The sequence below is a fragment of the Antechinus flavipes genome, chromosome 2 (genome assembly GCF_016432865.1).
Source record: "Antechinus flavipes isolate AdamAnt ecotype Samford, QLD, Australia chromosome 2, AdamAnt_v2, whole genome shotgun sequence".
NCBI classification, from domain to species: Eukaryota; Metazoa; Chordata; class Mammalia; order Dasyuromorphia; family Dasyuridae; genus Antechinus; species Antechinus flavipes.
Window position 1 is genome coordinate 77,510,977 of NC_067399.1, and position 22,952 is coordinate 77,533,928.

Genomic DNA, 22,952 nt, shown 5'->3' on the forward strand with positions numbered 1-22,952 from the left:
TTTTCATAGACTTATAATTGTTAATAATTTTTAATTGGATTGTGGTCATTAAGGTTGTGGTTAATATATCTACATTTGTTAATGAAGTTTTTATGCCATATCACATGTGAGTACATGCTTTGTACAGTTAAGAAATATGCATATTCTTTTGTAACCCCAAATCACTAATTATTATAGTACTTGTATATACATATTTCCTAAAATTCTCTTCAAGTCATTAATTTCTCTCTTGCTTATTTATTTATTTATTCATTCATCCATTCATTTATTTATCTATCTATCTATCTATCTATTTATTTATTTATTTGCTGAATCTGCCTAGGTATGAAAGGAATGCATTAATGTTCTATAATTTTGTAGTTTTTCTCAGTGATTCATATAACTTTTAAAATTAAAATAGAGAAGTACTATGTCATTTGATCTATATGCATGTAGGTATATGCTAATATATATGCATATATGATGGAATACATATCTGTATATAGAAAAAAGATAAAGAGAGGGATTATTTAATTTTCTATAGTGGCTTTCAGCATAATATATTTTTATTTTTTCTTTTTATATCTTTTAACTATGTCTTTTTTATTATTTTTCTTTCTAAGCTTATGATTGCTGTCCATGCTTTTCTGAAATCACTTGATACATAAGAAATTCTCGTGCAGTTTGTCCTTTAAACTCTGTATCAATTTCTGTTTTAAATTTTTTTCCCTAATATATCCTGCTATCCTCTTCCATTTTAAAGGAAAATTTACCATTTATGTTTACAGTTAAAATTATTAATTTTGGATTGCCCTCTATCATATCATCTTAGGTATTTTCTTCTTTCCCCTCCCAAAAAAATGTAATAAAAGAAAAGAAAGAATGTTATAAGTATTAGTAAAATATAATGAAATGATTTGCTTCTACTCCACTGTCTCTTCTCTCTTTCCTTTCCTCTACACCCTATTTCTTGTTCTTATTTTCCTTCTTTTTATTCCTATCTTTATGGTTTACTACCAAATCTTGAAACTTATTTTGATTGTAATGATTCTTTTTCCAACTTAACCCTACCTAAAACTCATCTCTTCTCTTTCCCTATTCCTGTTTCCATATTGACTTTAAGGTAATATAAAACCAAATTCTTTATTAGCATGAAAGTGTGTGCATATAAATTTGTATATGTGGAACCCTTATTTTTTGATTCAGATAATTAAGATCCATATAATGCCTACTGCTGTTTTTTCCATATGTGTGTGTTTTTTCCTTGAGTATCCCAATTATAGTACATAGTAACTTTTGTCCCTTTTTTCTTGTTTTTGTTCTAGTGTATTACTTTTCTCCTTCCTTTCCATTTCACTTTTAAAACTATCAAAAAAGAATAATTATTCTCCTTAGCCACCTCAGTCTCATATCTTATTTAACTCTATCTTCATCATAGAGGCTTCTTAATCTTGATTATAATTTTATAGGACCTGATAACCATGAATTTTGATATTTTCCCCAATGTTAATTCCTGATTTTCTTTGTAAATAGGTTTATTAAAAGGTTAGATTGAACTGTTGCAACTATATTATCATGTCTTATTTTTATCTTTTTATATTCATTTGTTATTGATTTTCATCTTGCTTCATGGAATTGGAAGCTCTAACTATGTATATACATATACATATGCATATATATATATATATTACAGGTAATTCAGAAATGATTCCTATATTTATAATGATCAATGTTTCTCATATTAAGGTGTATCCAGTTTCATATTTGTGAATTGTTTGAAACTCATATTTAGCACTTTCTAAGTTTCTTTAAAATTTAATATTTATTCTATAAAGCCATAATTTTTATGAGTTCTATAAAGCTTTATCTTATTTTCTTCTTTTAACTTGAATGATATTCTTCCATTATACTAAGTTTGGAAGTTTTTTCTAGGAAAAAAAAAGTAAGTTTTTTCTTAGATCGATAGACATTGTTAAATGCTAGGGACACAAAGAAGTAAATGAATCATTCTTGCCCTAAAGGAGCCTGCATTTTATTCAGGGACCACATGTCCATATTTAAGTATAAGCAAAATAAAAAATTAGTATATATAAAATGTATATGAAGTAAATGAATGACAATTTGATATGGAGATATACTAGTAGGTAGGGAGACTAGGAAAGGCCTGTTTCTTTCAGAGATAAGCCCCCAAATGGACTATAGTGTAGAATGGATGTGGTCCACTTTCCTATTCTTCAGCTGGTTGTGCAAGTTGTTTCCCTTCATGGGGTCAAGACTTCACTTTGTAGACTTCTAGAGGTGTTAAGGGTATCAATTAATTTGATGGTTGTATACGTAGAGAGACAGAGATTCATCAGAAGAGCTCTTTTGTTAGTAGAAATTATAAAACTTGGCACCTGCCTATGTATAGTTGTGAGGGAAAACAAAGAGTTGAGGATATCTTTGAATTTTCAAATCTGCTTAGCTGGAAGGATATTAGCACTTTCATCAGAAATACAGACGTTCATAAGAAATTTGGGTTTTGGAAGAATGGTGATGGATTTGTTTTCAACATGCTGAGTTTGTTATATCTATAGGATATCCAGGTAGAGATATCCAGTACTTATTTTGTGATGTCAGAATAGAACTCAGGACAGAGTATAAGATCCTACATTCTTCTGTGAAGAGATGAAAATTCAAACTATGGCGTACTGTTGAAGTCACTATGAAAGTATATGTATAGAGAAGAAAGCCTAGTGCAGATTTTTGAGCAATACTTATAATTAGTGTACAGGATACTGACAGGGACCCAGTAAAGGTTTATGAGAAGAGACAATTAAAGAGATATGGAATCAAGAAAGAGAATGGTCATGAAAACCTATTCTTTAGAGGAGAGAGAATCAAGGTAGAAGTAGTGATCAGCAGTCCTAGATGAAACAGAGGGATATACAAAGTAACCTCTAAGGGGGGGTCATCATATTTGACAATTGTGAGCTAACAGATTATTTTTGAAAGAATGATTTATTCTAGTTAAATGATTATGTTTGAATTCAGATTGCAAAACATTGAGAAAGATTCAAGAGCAGAAAAAGTAGAGTCAATGATTGCAGACTTTTTTTCTGGGAGTTTTACTGTGAGAGAAAGTCGTTCTAAAGGAATAAAGCTTTAAAGAACAAGAGAGTTGGATAAATGTTTTTTTTTTTAAGGGTAGGATATACTTGGATCTATTTATAGGCAGTAAGAAATGAATCAATAAATCAAGAGAGATTCAAGCTTTAGAGAAAGAGAGAAAATGCTTGTGGGGGCAGTCTATCAGAGTTGATGAGATGAAATGGGACCAATGTGTAAAGCAGAATAGTTGATTTTGACCAGGAGAAGGCCATTTCTTCATTAGAAATTGGAGTAAAGGACAACTGAATAGGGAATGATGTCAGAGAGAGTTCAAGATAAATGATCTCGATTCAAACCAGTGACACTTGTTTAGTGATAAAGAGAGCCATCTACACTCAGAGAAAGGACTGTGGTCCAAACATAGCATTCTCACTCTCTCTGTTGTTGTGTGCTTTCACTTTGTTTTCTTTCTCAGTTTTTTTCTTCCTTCTTAATCTGATTTTTCTGTGCAGCAAGATAATTGTATAAATTGGAATACACATATTGGATTTAATATATATTTTAACATATTTAACATGTATTGGACTACCTGCCAGCTAGGGAAGGGGGTAGGAGGAAGGAGAGGAAAATTTGAAAAAAAGGTTTTGTGAGGGTCAATGTTGAAAAATTACCCATGCATATGTTTTGTAAATAAAAAGCTTTAATAAAAAATTAAAAAGATAAATGACATCAAATTTTCTTGGTAAAATGAGGAATGATGTGTTCTACTAAAGTATCTCAGTTTAAAAGTATGTCTGAATCTGAAAGATTCTTATCAATTTCTTTGTAAAATTTGTCTATCACTTCTTACTATATAACACATTTTGATATATCAGTATTTATTTCATAGTTGTCCTTTTTCTTATACTCATCATAAGCAATTCAAGGAGAAGAGATCAAGTATGTTTCTTGTTTCCTTTGAGCTCATGATGAAACCAACTTTACTAACTTTTTTGTTTTTCTCTTCATAGAGAAACTCCACAAGTCTTCCATTTCATTGCAAATTCTTTACCTCTTACATCATTTTTAGGCAGAATGTCAATGACATTGTGTGATTTACTTACTCAATTGGATATCAACAGGTTGATTCTGAGGGGCAAATATTGTACCCTTAGAATTTTAATAGTTGTCATTCTTAATATACTCCCTTCTATTTGCCACAGTTACTACAAAAATATAAGGGAATTGCAGAGGCTGATGCTTAATTTATATTTTTCTTTATTTCATAGATTGTCAAGGCCAAATAATCCATTATCTGTTGACAAAACTCTCTGTATTTATTTAGTCAAGCTGAGTCTCTCACTGCCCAATAATTCCATTGCCAAGATTTCGTAGAAATTTTATCAACACAATAGAGAACTTGACACATTTTGTATTCTGTTCTCATGGTGTTGAAGAAGAAGGGTTATTTCTCTTCCTTGATGAGACATTGAAGTTGGGCTTTTGTGAAGGTTGAAAATTGTAAATATTTTATAAAGTGTGCTGTTCTTCTTCTTTTCCTTAAATATATAATGGTTCTCTCTGGGAGCAGATTTCTTGGAGAGGTTTTCTGAAGGCTGCCTTAGTTTTGGTTCAAAGTAATAATCACCTCAAACACAGCCAGCTGATAAAATCCAAACGTTTATTTTTTCCTTCCAGGTCTTGTCTCTTTCCTTGGACCCGGTTAGCTTTCTTAGGAGCCTCTCTCCCTCCTTGGTTCCAAGAGCTCTTGTAGCTTGCGTTTTGTTGCCTTCAGCTCCCTCTGAATCTTGATTCTACTCCTCCAAATCCTTCATTCTGCCCGACTGCAGTCTCTAGCTTGTCAATCTCCGGAACTGACTCTGCTGAGACTGAGAGCTTCTTATATATGATCTCTTAAAGGTGTGACCCCAAAGTTGACTCCTTCTCTGAGAGAGTGGGATTGTGGGTTTCTGACTTGTGAATCTCCCGAACTTGTGAACTCTAATGTGTGAGCTAATGTGCAAATTCTCAAAGGTGTAAACTCAAGCACTGTTTCTATCAATACTAGTGACTTAACACCTTGTAAGGATTTGCTCTAATGTGTGAACCAATAAGCATTGTATCAATTCCATTGAGTTAACACTGGGATTCTAACAATAAAGAAAAGCACCTGAGTGGATTTTTGTAATAAAATGTTTAGAGAGTGGAGTAGAACCAGAACTAGGACTGTCCACACAGAGACAATGAGCATATAAAAAGAAGCCAATAAAGATAGAAAATATCTGACTCTCTAACCTTCAGTATTGTCATATATGAAACAAAAGAGGTTGGATTTGATTATCTCTAAAGGACTTTCCAGCTCTAAACTTAAGCTCTTCAGACACAGATAGTCAAAGGGAGATAGTCAAAGAAATAGGCTATTACAGATACAGAAATATAATACATGTTTAATTGTTGTTTTTAATTGTTGTTTAAAGTACTTGATAATTTTTTTTTAAAAAACTGAAAACTAAGGAAGACCAGGGAACAGAACACTAATGAAAATTGCTGATTAATGGCATTTGATTTGAAATGATATTATTTTTATATGCAGCTTGCCTTTGTAGTTTGAAATCCCTTTTGATTTTCTGTAAATATTCATCATCTTTAAGCCTTTGGAATTGTGATGGCTTTTAGTAAGAAAAAAATTGCTAAAAACACCGTTAGAATAATGAAATCCTCATTAAAATGAGGCAAAAGTATAAGCCAATTAAGTGACTTCACAATTAAAAGAAGCAGGCATTATACAATTTCCTATTCTTGTCTCCATTTTTTTTAAATGGATGAGGGTGACAATTTTTAGATAGAGGGAACCTATTTTGCTTCTGGGGTTACACAATTCACACTAATGTTGATTATAAGAATTTGGAGTGAAAGGAAAGACTCCAGGGTAATTCAGGGCTTTTCTGTTGCAGGACTTTATTTCATTAAGTTATTTAGTTTCATGCCTTGTGGATATACCTTCAGACCAGAATGACAGGTAACTATCAGACTTTAATTTTTCTGTAGGGTTTTATTTCCCCCTTCCCAACCTTCTGTTAAAGCCCTTTCTAAAAGAGCACTTCTAAGAAATGTATTCTTTTCAGCTAATCAACAAATATTTATTAAATGCTTATTTGGTGTAAAAAGCTGAGCTAAACTTCTTGGAAATATAGAGAATAGCAAATAATACCTTCCCTCAAGGAGCTTACATTATAATGGGGAAGACTAGATGTAGATAAATAGATACATATGAGATATGTAGGATATATATGCAAGATGACCTAGAATCTGTGGTCTATAGGAGGTGAAGGGAAAATTTAGGAAAATCTCTTATGGAGATTGGTGCTTAGCTAAGTCTTGAAGAAAGTCATGCAACAAGAAGGGGGAAAAACTATTTCTCCTGTGTCATAGGAAAAACTAAGGAGGCCAATCTAACCAAACCTGAGAGCACATAAAAGGGAGCAACATAAAATAAAAGAGGAAGAGTTAAAAATCATATTGCATAGACAAGCATAGAAAAATAGCAACAAAAAACATTCATATGTGTGACATTTTTATTCTATTCACTCTTCTCTTATTATTCAAGTTTATTTACATGTTTCTGCTTTTCTAAAAATGAAAATTCCTAGCTACAAATAGATTGCTTCTGCAAAGCTGTTAGCACAGGTAGGAAGTTCAGGCAGTTGAACTGCCAGAGCAAAAAGGTAGTAATTTCTGTCCAAATTCCTAATGAGAGTCTTAGCCTCTCTAACTCTTATGCTGCCTCTAGGCATCTTCTAAAAGCAGGGACCCAGGAGAGCCCTTTGAATTGGCATTAACTCAACTGACCCTTCTACAAAGGTTTGCATTGAGGAAGGTAGACTAGGAAAGTTAGGTAAGCCCTTTTTTTGTGCCCTGGCTATGCAATTCTAAAGAAATCCCATTACTTGAGTAACTTTTCTGCTGTGACAATATTTGTCCCATCTGATCTCTCTGGAATTGTTTTGAATATTAACTTTCTGTCCTATCAGCTGCCTGGGAATGTAGGTATTTAGACAGTACCAAAGAAGTAGATGGTGATGACCATTTTTGAAATTCTTTAGACAGCTATATCCATGAATGTCTTTTGAGCTCTTCTCTGAGGTGGGCCCATTTTAGAAGACCCCGACATTCAAATTTCCCCAGGTTTTCTACTGTCCTGTTTCTTCATGAAGGTAAAAATGTACTTACTGATACCATTTCTGTATCAGGTGATCATGCTATAATAATTTTTTGTATGAGAGTTTTTGTATTTCAAATTATCAGCTTAGAATTTAAATCTGAGATTATCTTGTTCACAAGAAATTTCAGGGTTAGTACATCAGCATAGCTTCTACAAATGTCTATAATAGTAGCTATAGTGCTGACCTCGCTGGTTTTGTGAGAATGAAATCAAATCGCTATGTAAATTGTTTTGCAAACCTTAAATCATTATCTAAACATTTATTATTATTCTACCTCTTGTCATTTCTCAGTAATATCACATACATTACATGTAGATTTGTCTGTAATCTTGTTTTATAGGCCCACTTAACTATTTTCATTGCTTTTAATCATCCTCTATGCTCTGGGTCTACTTGTGCTTTCTTCTCTGTCTTATACACCAATGACATATACTGTCTATATTGATGCAGAGACAATTGTGCCATTAACATATAGCATCATTTTAGATCTCTCTTATTCATCTAAACATCATGGAGAAATGGAGAAAACACCAGGATCCAACTTACACAGTATCCTATTGGTGAGCTCCGGTTCATCCTATGGGTAAATTCACCTTGTCTGAAGATCTCTTCTTTAGCAGCATATTTTTGTGCATCTAAATCATCTACTTCCAGATTCATAGCTTCCATTTGATCACACACTCTTTTTTGTTACACATTCCTTCCTCTATTACTCTCATTCTTAAAACTACTCTTCACTGATTTCTATTCCCTCACTGATTTTTGACTCCATCAGAAATGAAAATTCAAGGGCTGATTTCCAGGCTCTTCCCATTTCACCAATTACCGTAGTCAAGATAACATCTTTAAGACAACTGTGAGCCCTCTTACATTTAGGAACACAATCTACCTTTTCACATTCTGCTCCCCAATTTTCATGTCATTTGACTTGTCATATCACTCACTAGATCCTCAATTAGCTGAGCTAGAGATTGAACCCTCAAAACATTAATTTCCCTGATATTAGTCTCCTGACAATCATATTATGTATTGAGTGTATATAAACATTCCAGTGGAACTATCCCCTGTAACATTATTTTGTTTGATGTAGAACTACACAGAACCAATTAGTAATATTAGTTTGGATAAGCTTATCTTTATAAGCATATACCAGCTCCTTATTCACTTTCCCTTTTAATGATACCATATTTGAAGAATTTAAAGAAAACTTTGAAGAATATTCAAAATCGTTTCTATTTTAAGTCTTTAGGAAGGTTCCATTAAAAAAAAAAAAGCAGATTAAGCTTTAGGACACAGTTTCCATATAACCCATGCAACCACATGGCCATGAGATTTGCATTTTGAATGACTAATTCTTTTATTCCCTTTAAACAGCTGAAAGTCTGAATTTTTTGTGCCCAGAAAGGACATAGTATTTCAACAGATGTGTAAGAAGGTTCCATAAAAATAAATATTACAACAAAGGAAAGAATGAGAACAGTATTCATTTTTCTTCCCCAGCACATATTATCTAAAGTCTAAAATATTTTAGGTTAACATCTATATTAATATAAGGCATTAATTTCTAAAGATTATGTTATAATCTGTATTAATATAGTAATCTTTAAAAACGAATATCTTTAGGAAACAAGACACCCCCTTGTTTGAAACTGTGCCATGTGAGAGTCTTTAAACTAAGAAATTTGTCTGTTAAGTAGAGGAGATTCTTCTTCATATATGGAACTTTTGAAATTCTTTTCATCCTTGAGATTCTGTAATTACATGAAATTCTTGTTTTTCATTGTGAGTTGAACTAAATGGTTACTGAGATATTTTTTGGTTCAAGGAGTCTTTTTCCCATCATATGATTTTCAGTAAAATTTTAATCATTTTAAAATTAAATTAACTTCATAGCTTTTTTAAATTTATTTTTCAGTACACCATTTTAATGAGGGGGGAGGGAGAAAGGGAAAGAGAGAGAGTGAAGTAGAGAGAGTGAGGGAGGGAGAGAGAGAAGAGGAGAAAAAATATTCAGTAAATCTGACCAGTATGTTGGGGAAAAAAAAAAAAAAGTCTGACAATATATATGTAGTATTCCACATCCATTATCCCTAAGATCTGCAAAGAAGTATGTCTCATCTTTTGAAGTTACTCTTGTTACTTGTAAGATCATAGCATTCAGCTATGATTTTGTTCCTGTTCTTTATGTTGACATTGTCTTAGTCAATATGTCTGTTTTTATTATTTCATATTACTTCACTTAATATTGTTATACCTTCCCATTTATCTCTGTATTTGATGTTTTCAATAACAGTAATATTCCATTAAGTTTATGTACCACAATTTGTTTAGCCAAAGTAAATATACATCTACTCTTTTAGTTTTTAGTACTACAAAATGTCTGCTATAAATACTTTAATATCTATGGGGCAGCTCCTTCCCCATTTTTTGTTATTGATCTCTTTGAAATATATATTTAGAAATAGAGTCATAGGGTCAAAAACAAAACCAAAAACTTTCTGTGTTGCTGAGGAAGTGCCATACTGCATTGGTAAAGGAAGTTTCCTCACTTAAAAGTTCTCTAAACATTGACATCCTGGATCTAATCCCTATTGTCTTTTGTATGTGTCTTGTGTGGCCAGGTGGTTAAGAATTTACCCTTTTTTATAGCTATAGGAGAAATGGTGGTTACAAAATGAATGATCTGTTTAACTAACTCAATGACATGTTCCGTTCCACACCTGATATCAATAGCGCCAACTCTTGTTTTTCCAGGTTTCTGCATGTGTTGGTCTGTAATGCTGCTGTCTTTGCCCTACCCTGGAGCCTCACAAAAGACCATCTCGAGACCACTTTCCAGGTGAATCACCTGGGCCATTTTTATCTTGTCCAGCTCCTTCAGGACCTGTTGTGTCGCTCAGCCCCAGCTCGCGTGGTTGTTGTCTCTTCAGAATCTCATAGGTAGGTTTTATGGAGATCTTTGTTCAGTTTCACCGCCTACTTGTATGGGCAGACATTGTGTACTTTTCCTTCTACACATTGGGGTTTTTCCTTAGCTGTGAAAATAATTTGCAGATTCCCAAATTTTCTTCAACTTCCTTGCTTCCAGAAGAGCCTTAAATCTTTGTTTTGCACATTCTCCTTTGATACTTATTAAAGCCCCTGCATGACTTATAACATACATATGTTTCCAGCACAGTAGAACCTGTCATGTCTTCTGCTTCGTTGGAATGATCTAGGATCCAGGTTTACTTTCATACAATGATGAGGCGTTCCATACAGTTTTTAGTGGACCTTATTTTACTGATCCTTAGCTGACATTTCAAGTTTTTTTTTTTTTTTTCCCTTTTTGTCTTGGGCAGTATTTGTAGAAATTCAGGTGTGTGTGTGTGTGTGTGTGTGTGTGTGTGTGTGTGTGTGTGTTTTATACTACATTTCAGGTCCCTCATTGATTTTGCTTAGAGATGGAATAATAATTGATTAAATCTGAATGGCATGACCTTTATTGATTTGTCATTCAACAACTTCAACATCCTACCAAGAAGAATGTGCAGTTATTCTAGCAGGAGAAACAATGCAATTAAATACTGCTAGATGAAATCCAATTGTTTTATAATGAGAAATTAGGGAATTCAATGCAGACATTAGCTGTGTAATTGTAGAAAGGGAAGTACTGTAGTTAGAACATATTAGAAATCTGGCCATGCCTCTTTTGGTTAAAATTTCAATTAAAACATCAGATGGCACTTCTTTCCTATTACCATTAGGAGAATATGCAGTGAACTAAAAAAGGCATTTGAAAATTTCATCGTAATTTCAACATGTTTGTTTCTTGCATTGCACAAACCCCTATTTGTCTAAAGTCATTCATACTGACAAAAGAGTTAACAGGTGAAGTTCAATTTAATAAATACTTGGGAGAGTTCTATTTCACATTTTCCCAGTGGCGAAGAGCTTTTGCCTTGAATAGAGCAACTGGGGGGGAAATTGTTCCAGTTTTCTCTCTCCACCTCCCACCTCCTTCTTTCTTAAGTCCTGAAATGTTTTAGTGACCCAGAATGAAGCTTATTTTTTTAATCATGTTTCCATAAAATGTAACCCTTGGGACTTGGAAGAGAGAGACCAGCCAAGGGTTAGACTGAAACCTTTATCACTTCCAAACACAGGGGCTTAGGGTATAAATGACACATTGCAGCTAGATTTACTTTTGCCATTTAAAATTTATGACGGCTGAAATGAAAGAAGTGGGAGAAAATGCTGGTAATAATCCTCCCTCGTGTTAAAAGACACGAAACATCTAATAATTAGGTGGTAACAAAATCTGTACATCCTTATCTTTGTGAATCACACCAGGTTTGTTAAAGAAAGTAGAATAGCCTTGCTCCAAAATGAGGGAGGCTACTGTGGGGCAGGCCAGATAGCTCTGGAAATAAATCTGCCAACTCCAATCACTTGCCAGATGTGGAGGGCACAATGGGATATGTTTAAATGAGCTGTTATTTAATGGGAGATTATGTTGAATTGTCAGCTGCTTGCTTCCCTTTGTAAATTTGTATCTCAAATGGTATTTCACACGACATCTTTGTTCTTTTCTTAACTCTAACATATCTATTTCTTTCCTACCTTAGAGATCCAAATCTTAATTTCTTACAGTTGAGGAACTTTGAGAAATAACCTTGATTTACAAATTAGCTCAGCTAGTATTTGTAGAAGGAATATGTGGTGAGAAGCACTTCCATAAAATGAATGATATCAATTGACCTTTTTTGATTTCTGTTTTCCCCTATTCCAAAATATCAGCATGCTATTGCTCTAATCATGTCATTATTATGTTATGGTAATAACGTCAATATTATATAATAATCTTAGGACTTTATATCTCTATACTGCTTTGGGATTTTATCTATAAGTATTCTTACCTTTATTTTAAGGATGAAGAATTTGAAACTCAGAATAATGTGGTCACTTGCCAATGATTCTAGAGTGTTTGAGCTACAACTTCAACATCTGCCTCTTAGTCCAGGACTTTCTCTGAGGCATTATAAATAAACTCCATCATGATATCACAGAATTGGTTGCAACTGCATTTAGCTAATTGTTCACTTATAGCATTTGTGACATTGTTTTTAGCTCATTGTCTTCTGTACCATTACTTTGATGTTTGACAATGACTCAGTTAAGATCATTAGAATAAATATCCATGCTTCGAAAAAAAAAAAAGTTAGTCTATTAAATTCAGTCTCTTTGTCTGTGGTTCTGTCTCAGTCTCTCTATCTCCTCCTTTCTCCTCTCCCTCTCTCCCTTCCTCCCACCACTTCTCCAGCTATCAAGAACAAGTATATATACTGAATCTGATTCTGTGGAAGTACCTATTCAATGACTTGAGAACTCAGAGCCTTAAACTATGTAAAATGGAAGTATTGATATCTAATTACCTATATAAACCTTGGCTGAATCCTTTCACTGGAGTCAAGACCCCCTGTTAGGGGAAAAATAAAGTCCTATGTTTGCAGAAAATATTATACTTGACTGCCCCAAGGCAAAATATTTATTAGCCTTACCAAGTTGTTCACTATATTTTAGTGACTTCTCAGGAATCAGTGCAAGTAAATCGAGTTTCTGAATATCTTAAGGACTTTATGTTAGAATGAGCAGCTTATTTCCTTGTGAAAAGTTTTCAGGTAACAAATAGAATGGAAAATAATACTGGACTAAAAATTCACGTAATAGCTAGATGCAGCTATGTTAAGAAATACACACACACACACACACACACACACACACACACACATATATATACACACATAGAGAGAGAGAATTTGGAGGCAAATTCAACACTATTACTTGAATAGACTTGCTTTTGTCCACCTAGGATCTAACTCAATTATTTATTTTGATGCTTTAAAAGACATTGATGACAAAAGGATTCTTACAAATTAGAACAATTAAAATCTCCTCTAAAATCAGATTTAACCAGTTGCTCAAGATTCATAAGGCTCTGCCTTCCCTTTGATTGAACTTTAATTGAAGGCTAGAATAATTGGAATTTGATAATCATTACTTTTAACCATGTAGAGAGAGCTGTATATATCATATAGCTCTTTCCTAGTTGCTCCTTCAATTTTGGAACTGTAAGGTTGACCATAGTGTCTTTGGGGAAGCCTGATTTATCTTGAAAACATAGAAAAGCTTCTTTTCCTCCTTTTGTACTTCCTACTCCAGTTGAAATTCTAATAGGAAGCTGAAAGGGATGGGAGTATTCTACACGAGGGGCATGGTAGAGAAAGTCCTGGAGTATAGCAGCCTCCAAGAAATAAGGACATGCCAGAACTGGACATTTTCTAAAGTGGAGGCCTTAGCAGGTTCTATCTAGTCAGAGAAAAGGGGCACTACCAAGAGGTCAACTGTAGGGATGAAATGATTTTCCAAGATGAAGAGACTGTGGTAATGTAAGAGCAAGCATAGGAGGCTATGAAGCTTGTCTCTCCAAAGTTCAGAATATTTTCTATTTTACCTTCTTTGATGTTTTTCATAAATATTAGATGTTTGTTGAAGTAAAGAATCATAATATATGATCATCTTGTCTAGTGAGTTGAGAAAATGATTGAGTTTAAATGACTTAGAACAACATTACAATGATAAGAGATAGGCAGATCTTAAATAAGAGAACTTCTCGTAAGGTAAAAGGAATGAATTTTACCAAACCAAGGGCTAGAGAGGCATTTATTATTTTGTATTTTTTTACCACCTGCAGCTTAGGATCAATTGGACAAGCCTTAAATTGGGTGAATCATATTTTGTTATGGCATTATTTAACTTTAATTTGCATGTCAGGGAGCAGGAAGGGATTTTATCTTCTTCACAGAATTTACATATCAGTATCCTATTTACCAATAAAGTGCAGGATTTAGAAAGCAAAGTAATAAAATTTGTCTAAGTCAGAGGAGATTAGAAAAATCACTGCCCATGATAAACTTAGAATTTTATAAAATAGTGGTTGATTTTGTAATTGTGTATTTGGATCTCCTTAGCATTAACCCCTTAATGCTAAATTAGTAATTAAGTTGGCATATTTGCAAAAACAGAATTTGTATTAACTATAGTACTTTTGACTAGTCCTATAGAAATCATTTTCATTCCTAGCTCTTTGTGACTTTGCTCAAATCACTTATTGTTTCTGAATTAAATTTCCCTTGTCTATAAAAAGGATTGTAGGGCTAGCCAATGCCTGAGATCTTTATCAGATCTATTACGCTATCAATTCAAACCAGTATTTATTACTATAGTATTCTAACTTTTTCATATTCTCTTTAATCCTTGGATATATTTAGGTAAAATAGATAATTTAGCTTTATTAAATTAGGATCCTGTCTTTTGGTGATTAGCTAAAGAATTATCTCCTAAAAATGGAGTCAGAAAGTCAAAAAGTTGGCATTAAATTCAGTAGAATGAAAATCCGTTGAGTTCAAGGGCTTTTTCATGTTTATTTGTCTATCTCAGAGCCTAACCCAGTGTACGGCAGACAGTAAATTTAATAAATGCTCATCATGTTGAATTGAATTCTTGATGATATGAAGAGCTGATGAAGCTTCTGATTTTCTGATCTTTCCTTCTATAGAGCTTTAGATTGTTTTCATATAAAAGATTTCTTGAACTGGGTTTTAGAAAATGCTTATTTCAATCTTCAAATAAACTTAATTTTTCATCTGCCATAATTTGGCATCTTCATCTCCCAAAATGAATTTTCCCAGGAAAGTAATATTGTGTCATATTCAATTTTATCTTTTGTTTTGGATTTCAAGGAAAATACTCTAGAAAACATGGAGTATGAAATAAAAGTGTTCTTATTGTGCTATGCAAAGGCAAATTTAATTTTATGAAGCCAAACTGGAAAGAGCTCTTAATAGAGCCTAGACCATCCCAGAAATTCCTTTTGTTAGTGTAAATTTCTTTAGGACCTTCTGTACTTTGTTGTTATTAAAAGAGGGGGGGCAGAGAAAAGAAACAAACAGCTGGTGTTTAATGACTCTGTCAGACCCAATTATAAAACATCAACTAGTTACTTTGATTTGTGTCCCATCCTGCCATGGGGGTACTTAAGAACATTATACTCTGCCAGAACTCATTTGGGCTTTGTTTACATTTATCTTTTAAATGCATAAGACTATTGATGGCAAGTTACCAAGGGTCTAACCCCTTTATAATCATTAATTTTTAATCTCAAAAAGAGTCTGCAAGGCAGCAAGACTTATTTCTATTTACTTGGATGCTCAAACTAAAATATACAGTGCTCTAGTCCTGGATAAAATAATCCAAAGTAACCCAGTCAAAGGTTAGGAATGTGATATCTTTCTTCTTCCAAAACAATGCTCATTTAATATTCCCTTTCATTTAATTTAATAATCCTTGAACTTCTTGTTCATAGTTTGAAAATTTTTCCCTAGACATGATAAAGATGGCTATGTATACATGAATGATGAGTTATGAAGAATTCGGTAGATCTTTGGATGTGATTGGGTTTTTTTTTAATCATAAGAGCAACAATGGTTTCATTTTTTTTCAGAACATTACAATGTGTAAAGTTTATCTCATAATTCTATGAGATTATTGCATGATGCTGCAGAAAGAACCATAGATTCAAATTTGGTGAACCTGAGTTTGAATCTGGACTAATACTTTCTGTCTTTAAGAATTTGGGTTAATCATGTAATTTTTCTGGGTCTCTGTTCTGCAAAGTGATGGGTATGGAAAGTTACACTTGAGGATCTTTAAGCACTCTTCTAGCTCTAACTCTTAAGCTTCTCTGAAAAGAAGGGCTACTTCATTTTTAAGAGGAAAAAAATGAACTTCAAGTAGCTGGTAAATGAAAAGATCAGTTTCAGAGTTTATATCTTTTGTAGAGGTGTTCTAATAAATATTTAACAATCTCTTATTTGAAAACTCACAATATACTTTAAAATGTAATCATATCTTAATGATTTTCTTAATTCTAGAAAATCAAAAACACAATAAATCAAGTTCTGTAGTGTAGGCTGATATAAATGCTCATAATAAAAACTCATCAGCCACCCCCCCAAAAATTGAAGCTGAGCTTCCCTCTGTATCCCCTTGATTTTGTTTTTGAACTTCACATTATAGCATTGTTTGATATAATTTTTTTATCTCTTCCTATTACATGATGATAATTTTCCATCCATGTAAATAATTTTTATTTTGTTTTAATTCTTCTGATGCATTTTTGGATATAAGGACTTTCTTTTAAAAAATCCCCATCCTTTCTTCAGAAGAATTAAATACAACCATCTGATCTCATGACTGAGACTTTTTTGGGCATTTGGCCAGCTATACATGTATTTTATCATGAGTTTTTAAGTGTTTATGCTATTTCTATCAAAATGAAATCATAAGGAAGTCAGTCTTCTTTGTTGTTTAAGTTATCTTTTTTGTTTTTCAGATTTACTGAAATTAATGATTCTTCAGGCAAACTTGATTTGAGCCTGCTTTCTCCTTCTAAGGAAGAGTACTGGGCCATGCTAGCATACAACCGTTCCAAGCTCTGCAATATACTCTTCTCTTATGAGCTTCACTGCCGCTTGTCTCCCCATGGAGTCACATCCAATGCTGTGCATCCTGGAAATATGATGTACTCATCCATTCATCACAACTGGTGGCTGTATACCCTGCTTTTTACTTTGGCCCGGCCTTTCACCAAGTCCATGGTAAGTGACCAACTTATGTTGTGCTTATACATAATCCATTTTAACATCCTGGGCATGAAGCAGCAGAAATCCTGATGTGTCTATTTTCATTGACCTTTTGCATCTCATAATGCAATCTCATAACTTTAATAGTAATCACAGTGTCAGGTATATGACTACAATATGATAGAATTGGGAACATATATAGATATATTTCTGATTAAACCTTTCTCTCTTAGGCCTTGTTAAAATATTGGTTTGCAATATATAGCCTTTAAGTTTGGGGATAACTATAGCTGGATACTTCAATGAAAATTACATGATATTTCTTGTTAATTGATATGTGGCTTATTCAGACCCATTCTACAAATCTGATTTGATGCATAGGACACGTGATAGTAGTTTTGTGTTGAGATAAAAAACAGGTTTTTTGGGGGCACTGAAATATTACTGGGCATGATTCCTTTATTGTAATTGGGAAACCATATTGGCTTTTCTGAATTCTTTTGAAGGGCAGAAACCTTTCCTAGAGAACTCTTCATTGGCCAGAAAGGTATTTTGCTTACTAAGCATGCCAAACATGAACTGTTTAGATGACTGAATAATACATGTTCAGCAGTATTTACAGATGGAAGAATAGGGGTTGTATATCTTAGATTGTTGCAGATAATTGACAATCCAGTAATACAGACATTTTTCCCTTCAACATGTTATTGAAGTATTTTCGATTGCTAGAGAAATATGTAGCATTCAGGTATTTGTTTATAATTGCAGAGAGTACATGTTTGTATCAACTGGTGGAGCTGACTCCTTTGTGTGAGCGTCACAACTAGACACAAAAAGCTCATTGTACTTTAAATGCTTTTTTCTTGACCTTCCTCCCCCTCCTTATTAGTAATAGAAAGAAAATCATTGCTTATTACTGTTTTCTTGGCACATGAAGTCTCTTGCTGTGAGGTAGCTTCTTCTTTTTTAAAAGCAGAATTTATGGACAATATATCTTGTGTATGCTTAATGGAATTAAAAGATGCACAAATGTGGCCAGTTAATTTTTAGCCTCATTTTCTAGTTTTAAGCTCTAGAAAATGTCAAAGGTAGCCTAAGTACTATAATTTTCACATGAATGCAATTTTGAGGATTGCCATGAATAAGGAGGGCATTTGGTTTTGTCATCTTTGTTGGTTTTGATTGTCAGCATTTAAATATAGGTAGAATAATCAATTCTTAGTATTATGGTAGATCTCATTTGTTCTGTATAGTATATTACTATTGCATATATTGGGGTAAATGAAAGAAATGTACATTAAAATTCCTCTTGTTATCATCCTTTATAATAGTCATATGATGGAGCAATGTTTTTATATCTTAGCTATAACTGCATCTTGTATCTTGACTAACAGAATTATTATATAGATGATGAAATTGATCAGATATCATTAGGAGAGGAGTTAAAAAGTTTTATCAGATATTAAAAAATCCTATTTCTTCGATGTATTCACTAGCATCGTCTGGTAATAGAATAACATTGCCATGCCCAGTTAAGCCTCAATTTTTAAGTGATCTTTTACTATATTATCTTACAATAAGAAAATAGAAAAGTCAAAAAAAAAAAGTCTGTCCTTCAAGGTACTAACTAGAATTTGGAACAGACACATACGTTGTATTGAAATTTTCTGGATAATGACACTTTAGAAAGAATGATCCAGATTTAAATGTGGGAATTACTTGCTTTTCTAGAAACATAAGTATTCACATCACCAAAAAATGTATGATTTCATCAGCATTATAAGACTATTCAGGAGATAGACTGTCTGCATTTTTTTCATCCTACGAAAAGCACCAGTTTGTGCCATGTACTATGCCAGGCTCTGTAGATACAAAGGAAAAAAAAATTTAACCATAATCTGTTTTCTTCCTATATTTGTAAATATTTCAAGTATTGTATTTTTGGAGTGCACTGGAATGACAGAGTGCATTTCTTTTTTTTTCTTCTTCTTCTTTGAGATATATTTAGAAGTGAATATTTTAATATTTGACAGCAAAAGTGATGTTTGAGATTTCCATCATTTTGAAATATGTTACAAAAGGCTTGTCATATTTTGTCATTACTACACCATCCCTTTTCATCATGTATTTGTATGTGAATTCCCTTTCTTTAAGTTATACATTTTTAGTAAAAGGTAAAATTCCTATTCAAGAATCGAGTTTCTTCACTTGTGATGAATGATAGACTAACAGCATAGCCAGTAGCCCCAAAGGATGGATTGGCATTAGGTAATGATCTGTGGCCCACCACAAACGTAGCCTTGGATTCGTTTTCTCTTGACATGAGTGTTGCTATACTTCTTACATTCCATTCCTAAGGTCAAGGGAATGCTAAACAGGATGGAATCCTGTGCTAGGGAACCTCGCCTCCGGTTATCTGGCTCAGCTCTCTCTCTTAAGTATTAAACAGCAGTATTCTAATATCAACCTTTTTTTTAATTTGCTGTGACTTGCTGTGACGAGGGTGATTTTAGTTACAGTAATTAGGTCACCCTTCATGGAGTCAGGCTATTTTAAGTGCCTCTTTAAGGAATATTGTTGCAGATCAGTAATTTTACAATTGGATGTTCTTGTGCAACTTTATTAAATGTAATCTGTCTTTTAAATGTTGCTCTTTTACAGTTATACATTTCTAATTGTTGCTGTAAATGCATTATCACTTTGAAATTAATTACTTTTTCCATTGTGGCCTCCTGCAGTATAATAATCACTAATAAGAAACTTGTATGAATTAATTCTAAATGTAGCGACCCCTACTGACTAATCAGTATTTTCGTTGACCTCCTGCTCTTGTTTTAGTTACTATGATGACTCCATCAGATAGATTGCTAGAGTCAGTATTTAAATATTTGTAGAATTTTCTGTCTTTTGATTAGAAGAAATATAACATGGACATTGTTATTGTGCTTCAGAAAATTATACAGAAATGATTTACTTTTCAACTAAGTTGAAAGGACCTCAGAGGTCATTATCTTCTAAACACTTATCAAAAGCACAAATTTCTTCTACAATAATCTAACACTCCAAGAAGCTTCTACTTGAATAAGTTCATTAAGAGAAAACTCGTTTCTTCTTAACATAGATCATTGCAATTGGATATAACTATATGTTTTGAAGTCCTTTCTTATATACTTAGCATAGCTTTTGTTGTTACTTTTTTTGTCATTCAGTCATATCCATCTCTTTGTTACTCTATGTTATCATGTTGTCCCTGAAATTTTCTTGGCAGAGTTACTGGAGCAGTTGGCCATTTCCTTCTGCAGTGAATTAAAGCAAACAGGGTTAAATGATTTTCCAAAGTCACAAAGTTACAAAATGTCTGCGATCAGATTTGCATTGAGGTCTTCTTGATTTCAGGCCTGATGTTCTATATACACTGAACCATGTAATTACCTGCTATCTGCATACTTTTTACCTTGGTCTTAATTCTGTCATCTGGAACTAGGCAAGATATATTTAATCTCTCTTCCAAATGAGCATTATCTTTTAGATACTTGAAGGCAGTAATCATATTCCCTCTTAGTTTTCTTTAAACATCAAAGGAATAATAAAATAATAAAAGCCTAAAAAAATTGTGAGGTTCCTCCTCATTCTGGTAGTGTTCCTCTAGATTCCCTAAATATTATTAATATTCTTCGAAAAATGTCATGCTCAGAACTAAACCAAGTGCTCTAGATGGCGCATGAGCTGTGCAGGCTCCTGTAAGTTTGTCATCTCTCTTGTTTTTAGCCTTCTACTGTATGCTTCTATTATGCTACTGCATGCTTCTACTAAATAGCTTAAGAGCTGTTTAATCACCCCTTCCTAATCCCCCAACTCCCAGAGCATGATGCAGTTTTCAGTAGCATCTTTAAATAATTCTGCCATTTAATGCAACAAATATTTATTAAAGTCCTACTATGTGCAAAGCACATTAGTAAGTAGAGACAATAGTTACAGATAAAGAAAAAAAAGACAGCCCTTGTCATCAAGGAACCATGCATACCTTATTTTGAAAGCCCTCATATGAAACAAAAAGTCAGGGTTTTTTTGCTTAAGCTTTCAGTACTGGTTAACTATGGCCTCCAACTCTGAGGGTGGTTAGTGGTATATAAAGGCTGATGCAGAGCATGATCACATGCTTGCTCTAGTATTTCATGCAACCAAATATTTTTGTTGGCGGGTAGAAGCAGAAAGAATAGCACGTGTTAGGCCAGCAAGAGCTTAGCAGATGTTTTAGGGAACTAAAATTTCAAATCCCTTTACATTAAAATCAGCTCAGGTTTGTAGAAGTTTGGAGACTATTGAGTTACGTTTCCTGGAGCTGTGTAAAGCCAACCATTGTACTCAAGTTTTAACAGATGTGCTGCTTTTTTTTTTTTTTAATAGACAAGAATAAAACACTGATTCTGTTGGTCATAAATTATAACTAGAAAAGCAGAGATTGTCATTCTGTTAACCTTCAATGGCCAAAGCAGGATAATTTTGCCCTTGTATGACCTGCTTTGTTTTGATTTATATTTTTTGATTTTTAAAAATTGAGATCTCATTATTTTTTAAGAAATTCACATTTTGAAAGTTTTCTCTTAACATATCTTAAATAAACTATGCAACAGATGATATCAATGAAAATCAATAGTTTTGTTTTTATGTGGTATAAAAAATAATACATAGAAGAATTAACAGAGAACTCCTTGGTGTGTGTGTAGTTATTTTATATTTATGCTTTATAAATTTATATATTTACTTGCTCTCTCTTCATTAGAATGTGAGCCCCTTAAAAGAAGGGATGATTTTTATTCTTTGTACTTTTCTTCCAGGTACCTAACACTGTGCCTTTCATGTAGTAGGTGCTTAATAAATACTTATTGTTTGATGAGTTGCCTTAACCTGACAAATATATTCTTTGTTCACAGATATTACTCTGATAGTCCTTGGGTTTTAAAGATGCATAGGTGACACATTTAAAGTCTTGTTCTGCATTTACTAACAGCCAATAGGAAGACAGATCATGTACAATTACCAAATATCATAAATTTTAAAGAAACATTGAAATGTATTTTGAAATTAATGTTTTTAAAAAATCTTTTTCTCTTTGTTCTGCTCATTCTTTAGAATTTCTATAATTGCTTGCCTCTTTTTTAAACAGACTATATTGTGATGTTTCTTACCATATTTTATTACTTATTGTTTTATTGGAAACTTAAATATCTCATTTGCTCTTTATCCCTTTTTCTCTTAGCATATCCTTCTTTCCAGTGATTTTTGGCCTTCTCAGAATTTAGGTATTAGATGCCAGGTCTATTAAATAGATGTCAGAAGCTTATGTTGCCCCTTTCGGATGTTGCTGAGATGTTTCTTCTATGAACATTGATTTCTGTATCACTTACTGTAAAAGTCAATTTTCTCCTGTGAGGTTTAGGATAACATTTTCCTAGTGACAAGAGAGAGGTCTCAACTCTAGTGCAATATGAATTGTTCTAAAATTGATTTTGTGTATCTATCTCTGGACTTATTTGACTAAAACTAACAGATCTTTTGAATGTAGGTTTTGAATATACTGGGCCTAGGAAGTAGGAAACAGATATTTTGTTCAAGCTTTGTTAACTCGCTTGTTTTGTGACCTTGAAAATTCTGTGTACATTCTTCTGGACTGTACTTTCTTTGTCCATAAAATGAGGGACTTGGTCCAGGATCTCTTCTAATTCTGAGATAACCAAGACCTTTCTGCAGAGCAGTGCAAATTAGAGCATGCTGGTGGTGTTTATGCCCTTTCAGGAAGCAGAATAAAAAAATTTTTTTTTGTCAATAAAATAGTTTAAACCCTAGAACATTCACCCCAGATGAACTTCTTTGCAGTCTGCTACATATGTTCTCCTATCTTCCTTTGAATATGGCCTACCTACTGGTGTCTGGGCTATTTCTTTCCAACTGAGTTTGTCTTTAAAAGTTGACATTAGGGCATTTTGGCGGGGATAAA

At 33.2% G+C, this 22,952-nt stretch overlaps 1 protein-coding gene across 1 annotated transcript in view; it reads left to right on the forward strand.

Annotated features, from left to right (window-relative positions):
• Positions 1 to 22,952, forward strand: part of WWOX (WW domain containing oxidoreductase) — a 1,223,908-nt gene that overhangs the window by 434,597 nt on the left and 766,359 nt on the right. The window contains exons 7-8 of the mRNA XM_051975106.1: positions 10,026 to 10,211; positions 16,705 to 16,969. Of these exons, the coding sequence (XP_051831066.1) occupies positions 10,026 to 10,211; positions 16,705 to 16,969 (451 nt within the window). The remainder of the gene's footprint in view (positions 1 to 10,025; positions 10,212 to 16,704; positions 16,970 to 22,952) is intronic.